The sequence below is a fragment of the Thamnophis sirtalis genome, unplaced genomic scaffold (genome assembly GCF_051295495.1).
Source record: "Thamnophis sirtalis isolate CommonGarterSnake01/CBP01778 unplaced genomic scaffold, rThaSir2_p1.2 scaffold_2, whole genome shotgun sequence".
Lineage (NCBI taxonomy): Eukaryota > Metazoa > Chordata > Lepidosauria > Squamata > Natricidae > Thamnophis > Thamnophis sirtalis.
Genome location: NW_028261382.1, coordinates 153248965 through 153262463, shown reverse-complemented (window position 1 = coordinate 153262463; position 13499 = coordinate 153248965). Strand labels below are relative to the sequence as shown.

At 38.4% G+C, this 13499-nt stretch overlaps 1 protein-coding gene across 1 annotated transcript in view; it reads left to right on the top strand.

Annotated features, from left to right (window-relative positions):
• The window catches only part of LAMA1 (laminin subunit alpha 1), a 106136-nt gene extending 99061 nt beyond the window's left edge, over positions 1-7075 (top strand). The window contains exons 58-63 of the mRNA XM_087707255.1: positions 495-684; positions 949-1107; positions 3071-3218; positions 4405-4538; positions 5780-6002; positions 6735-7075. Of these exons, the coding sequence (XP_087563381.1) occupies positions 495-684; positions 949-1107; positions 3071-3218; positions 4405-4538; positions 5780-6002; positions 6735-6889 (1009 nt within the window). The 3' untranslated portion in view covers positions 6890-7075. The remainder of the gene's footprint in view (positions 1-494; positions 685-948; positions 1108-3070; positions 3219-4404; positions 4539-5779; positions 6003-6734) is intronic.
• The last annotated feature ends 6424 nt before the right edge of the window (positions 7076-13499 follow it).

Below are 13499 nucleotides of genomic sequence, written 5' to 3'. Positions count from 1 at the left end.
ACTGAGTTAACCTTGAGCTGGTGAGGATCGAACTGCTGGCAGTGAGATGAATTAGCCTGCAATACTGCATTCTAACCGCTGCACCACCATGACTACTCAACATGCTTGAATGACAAGAATTTATTGAACTTGCATGCCACCTGACTCTCAACAACTCTGGGTAGTTCAGAGTTGAACTACAGTTCAGCTTAGAATATTTATTGAAAATTATTTTCTTTTTTTTTTAAAGAAAACTGAGCTCTTCTTTCAGTTAGAGGGTTTTTACTGGATCTACCATGCCAACTGCTGTCAAGTGGATTTCCACTTTTATCGTTGCCTCTACAGGCCTTTAGGGGCCTCTGGTAGAAAGAAATCAGTCATGGAATGCAGAGCCCTGCTTTCCTTCGGCTGTCTCGCCATGATGTCAAACTGGAAGAAAGTCAGTATTTTCAATGGTCTTCATAGCATGTATTGAAATGTCCAAAGTTTGATCAGTTCCATATCTTATTTTGTAGGTTTTCTGTCCAATTAAGCATCAGGACCCTTGCTTCTAGTGGTCTAATATACTACACAGCTCATCAGAAGCAAGTTGATTATGCAGCCCTTCAACTACAAGAAGGAAAGCTTCGTTTTGCATTTGATCTTGGAAAAGGACAGTCAATAGTTTCTCATGAAGCAATGATCAGCGATGGAAAATGGCATACGGTACATTTCTTAAATTCTTATATTCAACTGCCCAGATACATAAATGTTTTGGTACATTTAACGCCTAAGGTAGAAATGTTGTATTAGGTACACAATAGTTTTTGCATTTGGCATATTTGGTTGATGTATTTATAACCCTAAAACAATTGTGAAACAAGAATAAAAATGTCTGCTGGTCACAGATAAATACATGGAATACTATTCTTAGTTGCATGTTTCTTAACTATGAATAACTGCTCACAAATAATGTATCTTACCTTACAGGTAAAAACAGATTATGCTAAAAGGAAAGGTGTAATCATAGTTGATGGGCAGGCAACTGAAGCTGTCAATGTTTCAGGTGACGGAAGCACCTTGGATGTGGATGGGAAATTGTATTTGGGAGGTCTACCCTTAGGTTACCTCACAAAGAACATTAGAAATGTAAGCACTTTATTTTCTTATTGATCATTTGTGTGCCAGGTATGCAAACATATCATACTACATTCCATATCAGTGTTCTGCTGATTTGAAGAAGTGCTGTGACTCCACCAGAATGCGAAGTTTTTTTAGGGTGGTGTGTTTTGTATATAGAACAGCTCACATCAGCTCTTGTGAGGCTATAATTTTGCATTTCCTCTGGTGGGCAACTGGTTATTTCCATTGATAGGACTTGTGCCATATTTAGGCCCCTTTTCTTTCCCTCCTTAATGTTGTCTTGATCAATCCAAGGGATTTCCCTATATACACTCTTTTGCAAACACAGCGAGTCACTGATGAGAAGGGGCAGTAGATTGCTATCCTCCAGATTCATTGCCCTCTGCCTTTAGCCAGGTTGGGAGGATGGGAGTGAGTTCTGAACTATTCAGATGAGCCTCAATAGCTAGAGGGGCAATTGTGCCAGTTTAAAATTAATTGGAAGAGTTGTGGAGTGTAAATAGTGGTTGTTGTTAGTTGTGTGGAAGTTTCGCAGGAAGGATAGGAACTGTTTACCATGAGCTCTCAAGTGATAACATACAGAGTGATTTAAGAAATGAATTCCCTCTGTAATATATTTGAATTGACTCAGGATAATAGGTTCATTTTCTTACATGCTATTTTGGTATTTTTTACTTACTTATCCACATTTGATTTGAAATATTCCAGTTCCTCTGTTTGCATTTTACTTCAAATAACAAGACTGGTTTGTTGTTGTTTTACTAAATTTGTTAAAAGATATCAAACATGTCTGTATCTGAAACAGCATGTTCAGCTCCTCCAGTAACCATAATAAGCAGGCTCATGGTCATAGTCATAACAATAGCAGTATTAAATTGCACTCTATGGAAAGAAACTATTTTAAACTGGAAAACAGATGGATTTCCCAACATTTTTTCAAAATAAAACAACTCTTGTAAGTCCAATTTTGATCTCCACAGCGGTAGTGGAAAAGAGCAGAATTAACCTTTTGCTGCACTGTTTTTCTGTCCTAAATCTTCTTCTTCAAAGTAGCTACTCAGATTTACGACAGAAAAAAGCATTGTTGTTTTGACAGCATCTGTTTTCCCCACAAGAAGTACCAGATAGATGACAGCAAGACTAACAGGGCAATAGAAAAATGGCTGGGTGGATGACTCCTGGTCATAGATTTTCTGCATTGTATCTTATTTCCATCATAAAATGCAAAGGTGTACCTGCTGTATTTGTTATAGTTCAGCTCTCTGTCCCATCCCCCAAAAATTAAGATTTCCCATTCTGCTTTTCTTTAAAAAAATTCTTCTGAAGTTATTTTTAATCTATAGCAGCATAAACATAAGCAAAAAAGAATATAAGGGAATATCCAGTCTGCTCTGGATCTTTGTATAAGGGATATACTTTAATCCTTTGCTCGCTACCTCAGGGGTCCTGTCTCTGGACTGCAGCCCACTACCAGCCCATGGCCTATTCAGAATTGGACCGCACGAGTGGCTGACTGGAATACGTGCACACATGCAGCTCAATGTGCGCAAGCAGTGGGCCGGCAGGCAATCAATCAATTTGAGCTGTGTGCGCATGCACTGGCCTGCCACTTGCACAGCCCAGTTCCCCTCTCCTCTCCCCCCGGCCAGGCCACCAAGCTGCAATGGGACCTATGTGAAAACAAAATGCCATATAAAATGATGTGTAAATTTACCACAAAGTTTGAGTGACTTCCTCTAATAGATGTCTGAATTTCTCAATGATTAATAATTATAAAGTAGCAAGGCGCTGAATGATATATCTCTGTGGGTGATAAGAGATGTCTGTAGTATACAGATTTTCTATAGCAATGGTTCTTAATCTTGGAAACTTGTCTGGGGAATTCTAGGAGTTGAACTACAGAAGTCTTGAGGATGCTAAGATTCAGAAACACTGTTCTACAGGAGTAACTACCAAATTGTCTTTGCAGATTACTCACAGCATTCCTGCATGTATTAGTGAAGTAACCATTAATAGCAAGCAATTAGATAGTCTGGTTTCAATTTTTGCTGTGAATAAATGCTATGCTGCAATCCAGAAAGGAACTTACTTTGATGGAAGTGGTTTTGCTGTTCTTGGTAAGTAAAGTATTATTCTCCACAACCCACCACCCCTAATATAAGTGTAAAATGAAATATAGAAAATATCCAATAACATTAAATGTTTTACTCTTGGTCTTTTATTTCCAATTCTGAGTTATTGTAGCTGCTGGTAGTGGTAAGAATCATATAATTTCCCTTACTTGGAAATAGAATGGCTTCATTGAAGAACAAGGAAATCTCTGTATTGCAGACAACTTCTGTTTCCAATAAAGCCAACCCACTTGTCTAATTCAAGGAGACACTTAAAGTGAGCACACTTTCCCACCTAGATAGCTGTGTTTCTTACAGTAACTTTCATGTATAAAAGATAAGTAGAAAATTCTTTAAAATGGAGGCCTATCACTTTCTGTAAATTGCTAACTGAGCTGTCATTTAGACAGAGCTTTAGTTTTGAAGTTGGTAGCGATGACTAGTGTAAGAGGTTTTTATTCTTAGTGGTTTTGCTAATCTTATTTTTTTTTATGTTTATCTTTTATGTCTTTATTGTTGCTTTGGTCAAATGATCATTTGATTGGGTGATTCCTGGTCTGCTCACTTGGTCAAGATTTAGAATTACTTTATTGTCATTGTACCAGGGATGTGCAGTCACTAGAGGCAGGGGAGACGGGGCCTCACCAATCCCCTGAGGAAAAGGAAAGAATTTTAAAGAATTTTTTAAAAATAATTAAAGCCAAGGTAGTTGCTACCAGATTCCAAGTCACAGTGACTTGGAACAGTGCTTAGTGTTAACTATAGGAGGAGGCCAGAGAACTGTAGGCCTCCTTTGCATAAGGAATTTTTCGTCTTTTAAAAGTTAAGAAAGGGTTAAAAAGCAAAAAAAATTGTATGCAAAGGGGGCACTGATTCTCCCACCTCCTGATCTGGGAGCAGCGAATCATGCCTTATGAGCACATTTATGTTGAGCACGCTTATGTTGGACGGACAAGAGGAGAGTTGAGAGAGTTTCCACAGCTGGAAAAGATATGTACATCGGACGGAGGGAGGGAGGGGATTTGTAATTTTTTATTGTGAGGAATTTGTGTGTGTGTTTCTTTTTTCACAGCGGTGGGGTCAGAGGAGGTGGATGGCTAATTGCAAAAGCAGCCACTTATGGCGACGCCATGCAACGGGATGGATTGGCTGCTGCACCTCTAACTTCATTATTTCATTCTCTCTTTTGTAGTTAGGGAAGGCTATAAAGTCAGATCTGAAGTTAACATTACATTTGAATTTCGTACGAATGTTGTGAATGGAATTATTTTTGGAATCAGTAGTGCTAAAATAGATGCCATTGGGCTGGAAATTGTAAATGGAAAGGTAGGTTCTGAAACGGATATGCTGCAATACATTTATCCTAATAAATCTTAAGTGTTACCTAAACTGATGGATATGAAAATATATATAAGAAAGTCACATATGCAGTTTTTGAGAGAAAATCTGTGGTAATTATTAATATATAATAATGATTATAGAAATTAATGTTTTCATGATCTCTGTGAAACATATCTGATTATATTACAGCAATAGAATTTTTTATTCTGAAAATTATCTTTAGATTATTAAGACAATTACAATTTGCTATTTATACATTTATTATGCATAGGAAAACAGAAATGTTTTTCTAGAAGAAACAGTTCAATTGGTGATGTGAGAGCTCGTAAATAAAATTATGAAATAGATGAAATGATAAAAAAAACCAATTTGAAGACAAATGCCTATGATTTTACAAATATATTTATTATCTTGGCTTGAGTGAAAAGTTCAGTGGTTAAAAGGAAAGAAATCAGAGTGGGGGAGGGGAATACCAACATTAGTAATAGTTGTTTGAAAAAGAATTTGATGTTTATTTTTGCATGGACCATACTTCAAAAATAATCATCCCTACATACATCAAGACATCACTGTTCCCTACAGTATCAAAGGGAGCATACACATCCCCCCTTTTCAGAATCCCCTAATTATGAAAGTTGGTCCAAACTACCCTGTTTTCCCCAAAATAAGACTTCCCCAGATAATAAGGTCAATCAGGCTTTTGAGTGCATGCGCTAAAAATATTGAAAATATTGCAACACAGCAGTAACCATGAGGTGACCATGCTTTCCGCCTCCTGCACCTCAAAAATAATAAGACTTCCCTGAAAATAAGGCCAAGTGCTTATTTCAGTGATCAAAACAAAATAAGACCCTTTCTTATTTTCGGGGAAACACGGTATAATTAACCATTTTAATCAATTGCTGGACAGCAGAATCTAGCATTAAAGTTTTCAGGGAAGATACATAGTCAGTATATGTCTCTTAAACCTTGTCTGTGCTTTATCAAGGAGGAGTAGGAGGAGAAATGACTAATATAAAACAAATCTTTCAGTATTGAAATAGAAATAGGGTGCATTGAATTAGTTGTTTCTTGGCAAAATGCAAAGCTAAGAAATTCATATTAAATGAACATTGATTTAATAATTACCTACTCACAGCAGTTCTGAAAATGTATTGCGTTAAAAGAACCATCTTCTACCTTTACTTCATTTGGCTGTTCAGTTGTGATTTATTTTGTTTTTGTAGATTTTATTCAATGTCAATAATGGAGCTGGCAGAATAACGGCTTCCTATGAACCAAAAGGAATGTCTAATCTGTGTGATGGACAGTGGCACAAAGTGGAGGCTAGGAAAAATAAGCATCATATTGCTCTAACAGTCGATGGAAATGTGGTTCAGACTGATAATCCACATGTTCATTCAACCTCTGCAGATACAAATGACCCCATTTATGTCGGAGGGTATCCTGGTAGGTAATTTTACTCACATTCAAAGCAAAGCAGGAAAAAATCTTGACTTTATCTTGACTTGTTGTATATTTTTCCAAGTAACTAATGTAAAAATAGTAAGCCACATAAAGTTAATAGCCTGAAACATGAGGACTATTAAAACACCAGTGTCCATTTATCTAAATGTCCTGGTTGGAGTTTTGTTCCTTTTCTTACAGCTTTATACCTCAGCCACCCCCACCCCCCGAGAATCTGTCTGAACACAATCCTGGGCTCAGACATCCATCTAGCCCAGTGGTTTTCAACCCTTTAATACAGTTCTTCATGTATCATAATACAGTTCTTCATAACCCCAACCATAAAATTGGTGTCTCAGTTCCTAAAACTGTTGAAAATATGTGTTTCCCGATGGTCTTAGGCGACTCCTGTGAAAGGGTCATTGGACCCCCAAAGGGGTCCCAACCCACAGGTTGAGAATCACTGATCTAGCCCTTAAGAATTATTTATTCATTGATTTAATAATAATATAATAATTACTATTACGGTTACAGATTAGCATTTTCACTCATTAGTTTTATGATCGACAGGGTTCCCTTTATTGTACGAAGCTACCATATGCAAATTTGATTGATTGAAGGAATTGTTGCATGCTCTAACCTGACAATTTATCTTCAATTATTACTTTCAAGATATACATTCAGTGTTATCCATACAGTAAACATGTCTCCTGTGTTCTCTCATTTGTTTTCCAGCTGACATAAAACAAAATTGCTTGACCACTAAGAATTCTTTCCAAGGGTGTTTAAGAAACTTTATGCTGATTAAAGCCCAGCAAGCAGATTTTTTAGACTTCAGTGAAGCCTTTGACCTGCGTGGAGTTTTTCCACATTCCTGCCCTGCAGCCTGACTACTAAATGGGAGGAAAAATGTTCCATTTTAAGAGGCTTTGTCTATCAACTCTTAATGAAAAAGAAATGCTTTTAATGATAATGCTGATTTAAGTGATTTCCCTCTTACTTTCCAGCTCAAGAAAAATATGTTTTTAACTAGAACATCTACACATTTTTAAAAAATAAAATAATAATTAACTATATTTGCTGAATCTGTTTTTTATGGTTGGTGAAAGCTTTTTAAAATCAGTATTTACAATAAATATTTTGTTAATTATTTAACCTTTATTACTTTGGCATATATAGGTCCATTTCTAGTAAATATGTAATATAAGGCCCTACTCACAAACATATTTTTTCATATCATGGGTGGATTTTAAATATGAAAAGTAAATTCAGCATACATTTAGAGATGAATTAATAGAAATCTCATTTTTTTGCTTGTAACTTTTTTTATCCCAAATTACTGCTAAAATTGCTGCAATTAAAATAGAAGCTGAAGGCTAACCTCAGACACATTTTCTCTAACACATTTAGCAAAACACAGGTAACTAGTGATGAAATCTTTATTGATGCTGTCACTGATATTTAGCATTGGGGAAGAAATTAATGAGTGGTATAAATTGGAAGAGCTATGTAAAAATGTTGGCAAGTTTTCCTAATTTTGTTATCAATCCAGAATTACAAAAATGTAACAAAATTTTATACATAACAAACTACATATTTAATATATTAATGATTTTTCTAGGTACAGTATATGTGGTACTCAATAGTAGTAACTGTGAGAGGGATCTTGGAGTCCTAGTGGACAACCATTTAAATATGAGCCAGCAGTTTGCAGCAGCTGCCAAAAAAGCCAAAACAGTTCTAGGCTGCATAAACAGAGGGACAGAATCAACATCACCTGACGTGTTAAGACCATTTTATAATGCCTTGGTAAGGCCACACTTGGAATTCTGCATCCAGTTTTGGTCACCACGATGTAGAAAAGATGTGGAGACTCTAGAAAGAGTGCAGAGAAGAGCAACAAAGATGATTAGGGGGCTGGAGGCTAAAACATATGAAGACGATTGCAGGAACTGGGTATGTCTAGTTTAATGAAAAGAAGGACTAGAGGAGACATGATAGCAGTGTTCCAATATCTCAGGGGTTGCCACAAAGAAGAGGGAGTCAAACTATTCTCCAAAGCGCCTGAGGGTAGGACAAGAAGCAATGGATGGAAACTAATCAAGGAGAGAAGCAACTTAGAACTGAGGAGAAATTTCCTGACAAAACAATCAGTGGAACAGCTTGCTTCCAGAAGTTGTAAATGCCCCAACACTGGAGGTCTTTAAGAAGATGTTGGATAGCCATTGGTCTGAAACGGTGCAGGGTTTCCTGTCTAGGGTTTCCTGAACTAGAAGACCTTCAAGGTCCCTTCCAATTCTGATATTCTATTCGATGACTGTTAAAAACCTGTAAAGAGATGCAGTAATTGAATAGAATTAACTGGGTTTAACAGGGAAAAACCTGAACCAAATCAAACATACCAGATTCATTTTTTTCATAGTCTTAATTTGCATACAAGATGATTCAGAAATTTGAAAGTTTAAAGACCGGATGCAAAACATACGTTTTGTGGGCTATTACAGCTTATTTTCTATGAAGATTGCAAAATGTTTCAAAATTGGGGATAAAAAGCTTTGAGTTTTGTTCTCATTTGGGGGGCCAGATACAGACATTTTGTTTCATGTTCTTTTTTACTGCTTGGGCCTTAATGTTATGTTTCTCCAGAGTTGCAGAATTGGAGAATGCTTTAAGCAAAAAGGGATTCATATTTTTAGAACTGTTGTAGAACAAGAAAGGGAATGTTGACTGCACAATCAATCTATTTATTATGGTTTTAATTGTTTGCATGCTTAACTCTGGGCTCGGACACTAAGGAACACCAGGCCTGGCTAATGTTTCAACTGGAGACCACCAGGATCCCAAGGCTATAAACTAGATTAAAAACATATCCAAAGCAAGAGGGACAGGCTAATTTGATATTGTTGCTAAGGAAACTGTATGTATGTGATTTAACTTTTGAGAACATTTCTGCCTTGCATGTAGTATGTATGCCCATGTATGTTCTCCGCACTGTACCTTCCCTTTTTTAGACAGATGGCTACGTGCAAAAGTGTGCTTGGGTTGTTTGTGAACTGCTGGTTTTTTTTGCAGGCAGGATGATAAAAGCAAAATATGTATGCTCCACATGTGCATTTGGAAAAAGCCTCAAGGTCATGTACAGAGGACTGGTTTTTTGCACTTAATTTATTTGTGGTCTGGGTTAATTTTTTAAAATCTTCTTTAAATCATCCTATTCCCTCCCCCACTCCCCAAAGATTGTCTTAATAGGCACACAGCACAAATTCTAACTGCACCTAATTTTGTGGTGGTTCATTGTTTAAATCTGCTGTTCTCTAAGGCATAACACAAAACGCTGAAGTTTTGTTTCGTTGAAATAAAATCCTTGAATCGTGCTAGTAACTGTTCTTTGAACAGATCTAACATGTTCCAAGTAGAAAACATTTGTTTACTGTTTGTGTGACTGCTCTCTATATTTGCATGGTACACTGGGGTTCCACTAGTTCTCTATTCTTCTAGATAAGATTTTACAGATCAATTTGAAATACTTAATCTCATAAAAGGGCCTGAACTTCTGTATTGATAAGTGTGGGGCACAGCAGAGGTGGGTTGCTCCTGGTTCGGGCGAACCAGTAGTAGCGGTGGTGGGTGGGCGAAGCATCATGTGTGAGCGCACCTAAACTGGTAGTAAAAAAATTAGCAACCCACCCTGGCCACAGTAGATGTTTGAATGTTGCTCTGTAGTCATCTAAACAAAAAAGTATCACATAAGGGAGAAGACTAAACAATAATTACTCTTTGGAATACGTTTTTCTATGCATGAAGAGCAACTTATCAAATCAGAGTAGTCCAGTGGTGGGGTCCTACAGTTCGGACTGGTTCGGCTGAATCGGTAATGGTTCGGTGGTCTGGTTCGCTGGAACCAGCAGTGACCCAGGCCTGCCACACCCCTGAAATGGTTTTCCGGGTGGCGTCTAGAATAATTTTTATTGCACTACACATGGACACAGTGTGCCCACGAGCGAACTGGCAGTAGTGCCTGCCGGAACCCACCCCTCCAGTAGTCCTATTTCTGACACAAATATAAGAAACAAATAGCATTACCTATATGATTGACCCAGTTGCTTGAGAATAAGTGGGATTTATAACAGTTTACTGAATGTTAAGCAAGATATATGTATATATCACTTTATTTTAATAGATTAATGGAGTGTATCATTAATAAATTCATTTTTAGACTATATTTTAATGCAGGATGTAATCAAATATATTATTGGTTCAATTAATAATGGTTCGTATTTAACATGGATTAAGAACATATAGTTAATTCTTTCTAAAACATTTGCATTCAATGACAATGTCTGCATTCAAACTATGAAAAATAGGCAATGGAAACAAGCATTAAATTACTTGACTCAGCAGAGTACTGTTACTAGAGAAGTATTTTAAAGACTTTTCAAAGGGGATACATTTTTTAAACTGAACACCTCTGTGTGTTTTTTCACATAGTACATTTAGATTTTATTCCTCATATTCAACACAGGCTAACTTCCAGATTTAGCCTTGAAAAGGCACGAGAACTGATGGTAGTTTCAGCAATTTAGAAGGCTGTCCTGGAAAAGAGCAAACATCCAGAACATTAAGGACAATATTGATTTGAGTGAAAGTTTTGAAAGCAACTAAAAAAATTGGCCTATTTAATTCCTTCAGACTGGCATTCACTGTATTCCTGCTGTTATTACTGCACTTTGCAGCCAAGCCAATGGCCAAGGGTAACAGTTTTCCATATGCTTCCCTTCATACTGAGATCCAAAAGGCTATTGAATGAACACTTTCCTCAGGAATATTTTATCTGTAGGATATAAAAGATGGAAGCAGAACAGAGGAAAAAGCGAAGAAATAAGTCAATTCGCATAGAACTGTGATCGTGAACACGGTGGCACGCAGAACCCTCTGCTCGCATGCGCGCCGTCACCCCACGTCAGATCTCCAGGGCGGGTTTTTTTTGTGAGCTTCTATTTTCCTGCAAACGATGAAACAAAAATTAAAGAAAAAAAGATCTTACCTCTTGCCGTGCTGCCAGTATTGGGATATCCCAATTCCTGCCAGCCTGCTGGTCTTCGGGTCTCTGCTGCGCCTGTGCACATTTGTCCATGTCTGCAAATGCACAAGTCCACACATGTCCATGCATGCACATGTCCACACATGCCCATGCATGCACATGTTCGCACATGTCCATTCATGCATAGGTTCACGTGCATGCACCTTTCCATTTGGGCATGCACACATGCAGCTTGGGTACTTGGTGTCTCAAAGTTTCACCATTACTGGCATATAATGTCTCCCTTATGTATTTGATAAAACATGGAATGCTGAAGCTGATTAGGTAATGATATTTTGTAGATGTATGTCTTTCAAAGAACAACACAATAAAACTTTTAACTTTCCAGATCATTTTTAAAAAAACATGTAGTCCTTGACATGACCATTTGTTCAGTGAACATTCAAAGTTATGACAGCACTGTTGCAGTGACATGTGGTGAGGTTTATGGCTGGTGAGATACTGACACAGTGGTGGGTTTCAAATTTTTTTAGACTTGTGGACTTCAACTCCCAGAATTCCACAGCCAGGCATGCTCAGTTCCGATTTAAAGCAACAGCATTTGTTTTTCTCCTTTGCGAAATAAGTTTCCTTCTTTCTTTTTCTTTTTCTTCTCCCTTCTCCTCCTTCCTCCCTCTCTCCCCCCTCTCAAACACACACACACACACACAGAAGTTGGATTGGACTATCTCTCCTACCCCCTTCCCTCTCTCACTCAAACAAACTCTCAAACAAGTACACACACACGCGCGCACACACACACACACACACACACAAAGTTGGATTGGAGGGAGTCAGGGAGACCACAGGAGGAGGCAGGAAGCCAGTGAAAGAGCCATACTGGAACACACACACTTTCCCCCAGCCCCGGAAAGATCAGCCCAGCTTCACTGATTACAGGTTTGAAAAGACAACATGGCTCTGCCTGCAATCAAACTACACTTGGGAGGGAGAGCACTTCCCTCCAGCCTTTGCCCAAAGCCCCGCACCAGGAGGATGAAGTTTGAATTCCTCCCCCTCCCTCCGACCCACACGTACCTTTTCCAGCTGTTTCAGAGAGGATTTCAACTCTGCTCTTGCCTGTCATCATGAAAAGAAAAAAAATGTAAAAGGAAAAAGGAGAGAGCTGAGGTCAGGTTGAGCTAGTTGCTGCCTCACCATGGATGACTCTGCTTAACTGTTTAAAAAAAGTCTCTAAAAAAATGCCCTCTACAGGAGGAGGCAGGAGAACAACGTGCCTCACATACGTCAGGAATTTTTAGGCTTTTAACCCTTGCTTAACTCTGCTCGAGTGATCATAAAACGCCTAAAGTCAGGCTAGATGAGGCATGTCTATGAAGCGCCCTGTAGAGGGTGCTTTTTTAGAGGCTTTTTTAAACAGTTAAGCACTAAGCAGAGTCATCCACGGTGACTCTGGCAGCAACCAGCTCAGCCTGACCTCAGCTCTTGCCTTTTTCCTTTTACATTTTTTTTCTTTTCATGATGACAGTGGTGAGGCTCTGCCTCCCCTGCTTCCCCTGACTGCACGTCACTGCACTGTTGGTAGTTATTACTAGTCTTCAGACTTCTGGCCATCCCAGCATCCTTGTGGTCACATCATTGCTAACTGGGTGCTAGGCAACCTGTTCATACAATTGGTTGCCAAACACCCTAAGAGCGTCTAATTACCATTTGCAAACTTCCATGCTAGCTTCTACAGAAAGTCAAAGTGGAAGCCAGCAGAGATGGTTGCAGGTTGGTGGGTAAGTCTGACTACCCTCCCCTAGTATTTACTCATGCCATGCTAACCACTTGTGTACCCTCATTCTCCCTGCCTGTGCTGCACCTCTTGCACAACTCCTGTACTCTCTCTAACCCATAGGTCTTGTGCACCAACCTCCCAACTTGCATGGTGCCTTTCAAGCATCACCCACATCCTCATGCCTCATCTCCTGCCTGCATGGCACTTCTTCTAACTTGTGCTATGCTTTTGCAAGTCAGGCCTGGAACTTGCAATTTCCTGTCTCTTTCCCACTGATTTTGGTTATGGGAAGCCAGCAGGAAGTTGTCTCACCTAACCATCATGGGTTCAGTCAATGACAACAAGAACTGCAGGGACTGAGGTTGCTAAGTGATGTAGCCAAACTACAACCACATTACTTAATGATGGAAATTCTTGTCCCAGTTGCCATTATAGGCAACTTGAGGGCTACCTGTACTTTCTCTATACACTACTCATATGAATATCTACACATCTTTAAATAACATAAGATATTAATTGTGTAACGTACAACCTAGAATATGCTATATTTGAATGACCCCACAGACCTACTGTAGCTCAAATATGTAACATTTCAAAGGAATTTATTTTTTATAGCTCATAGACTCCTTTTAAAGATTCACAAAGTTCACTGAGCCACCCATGTAAATATTTTAAATTA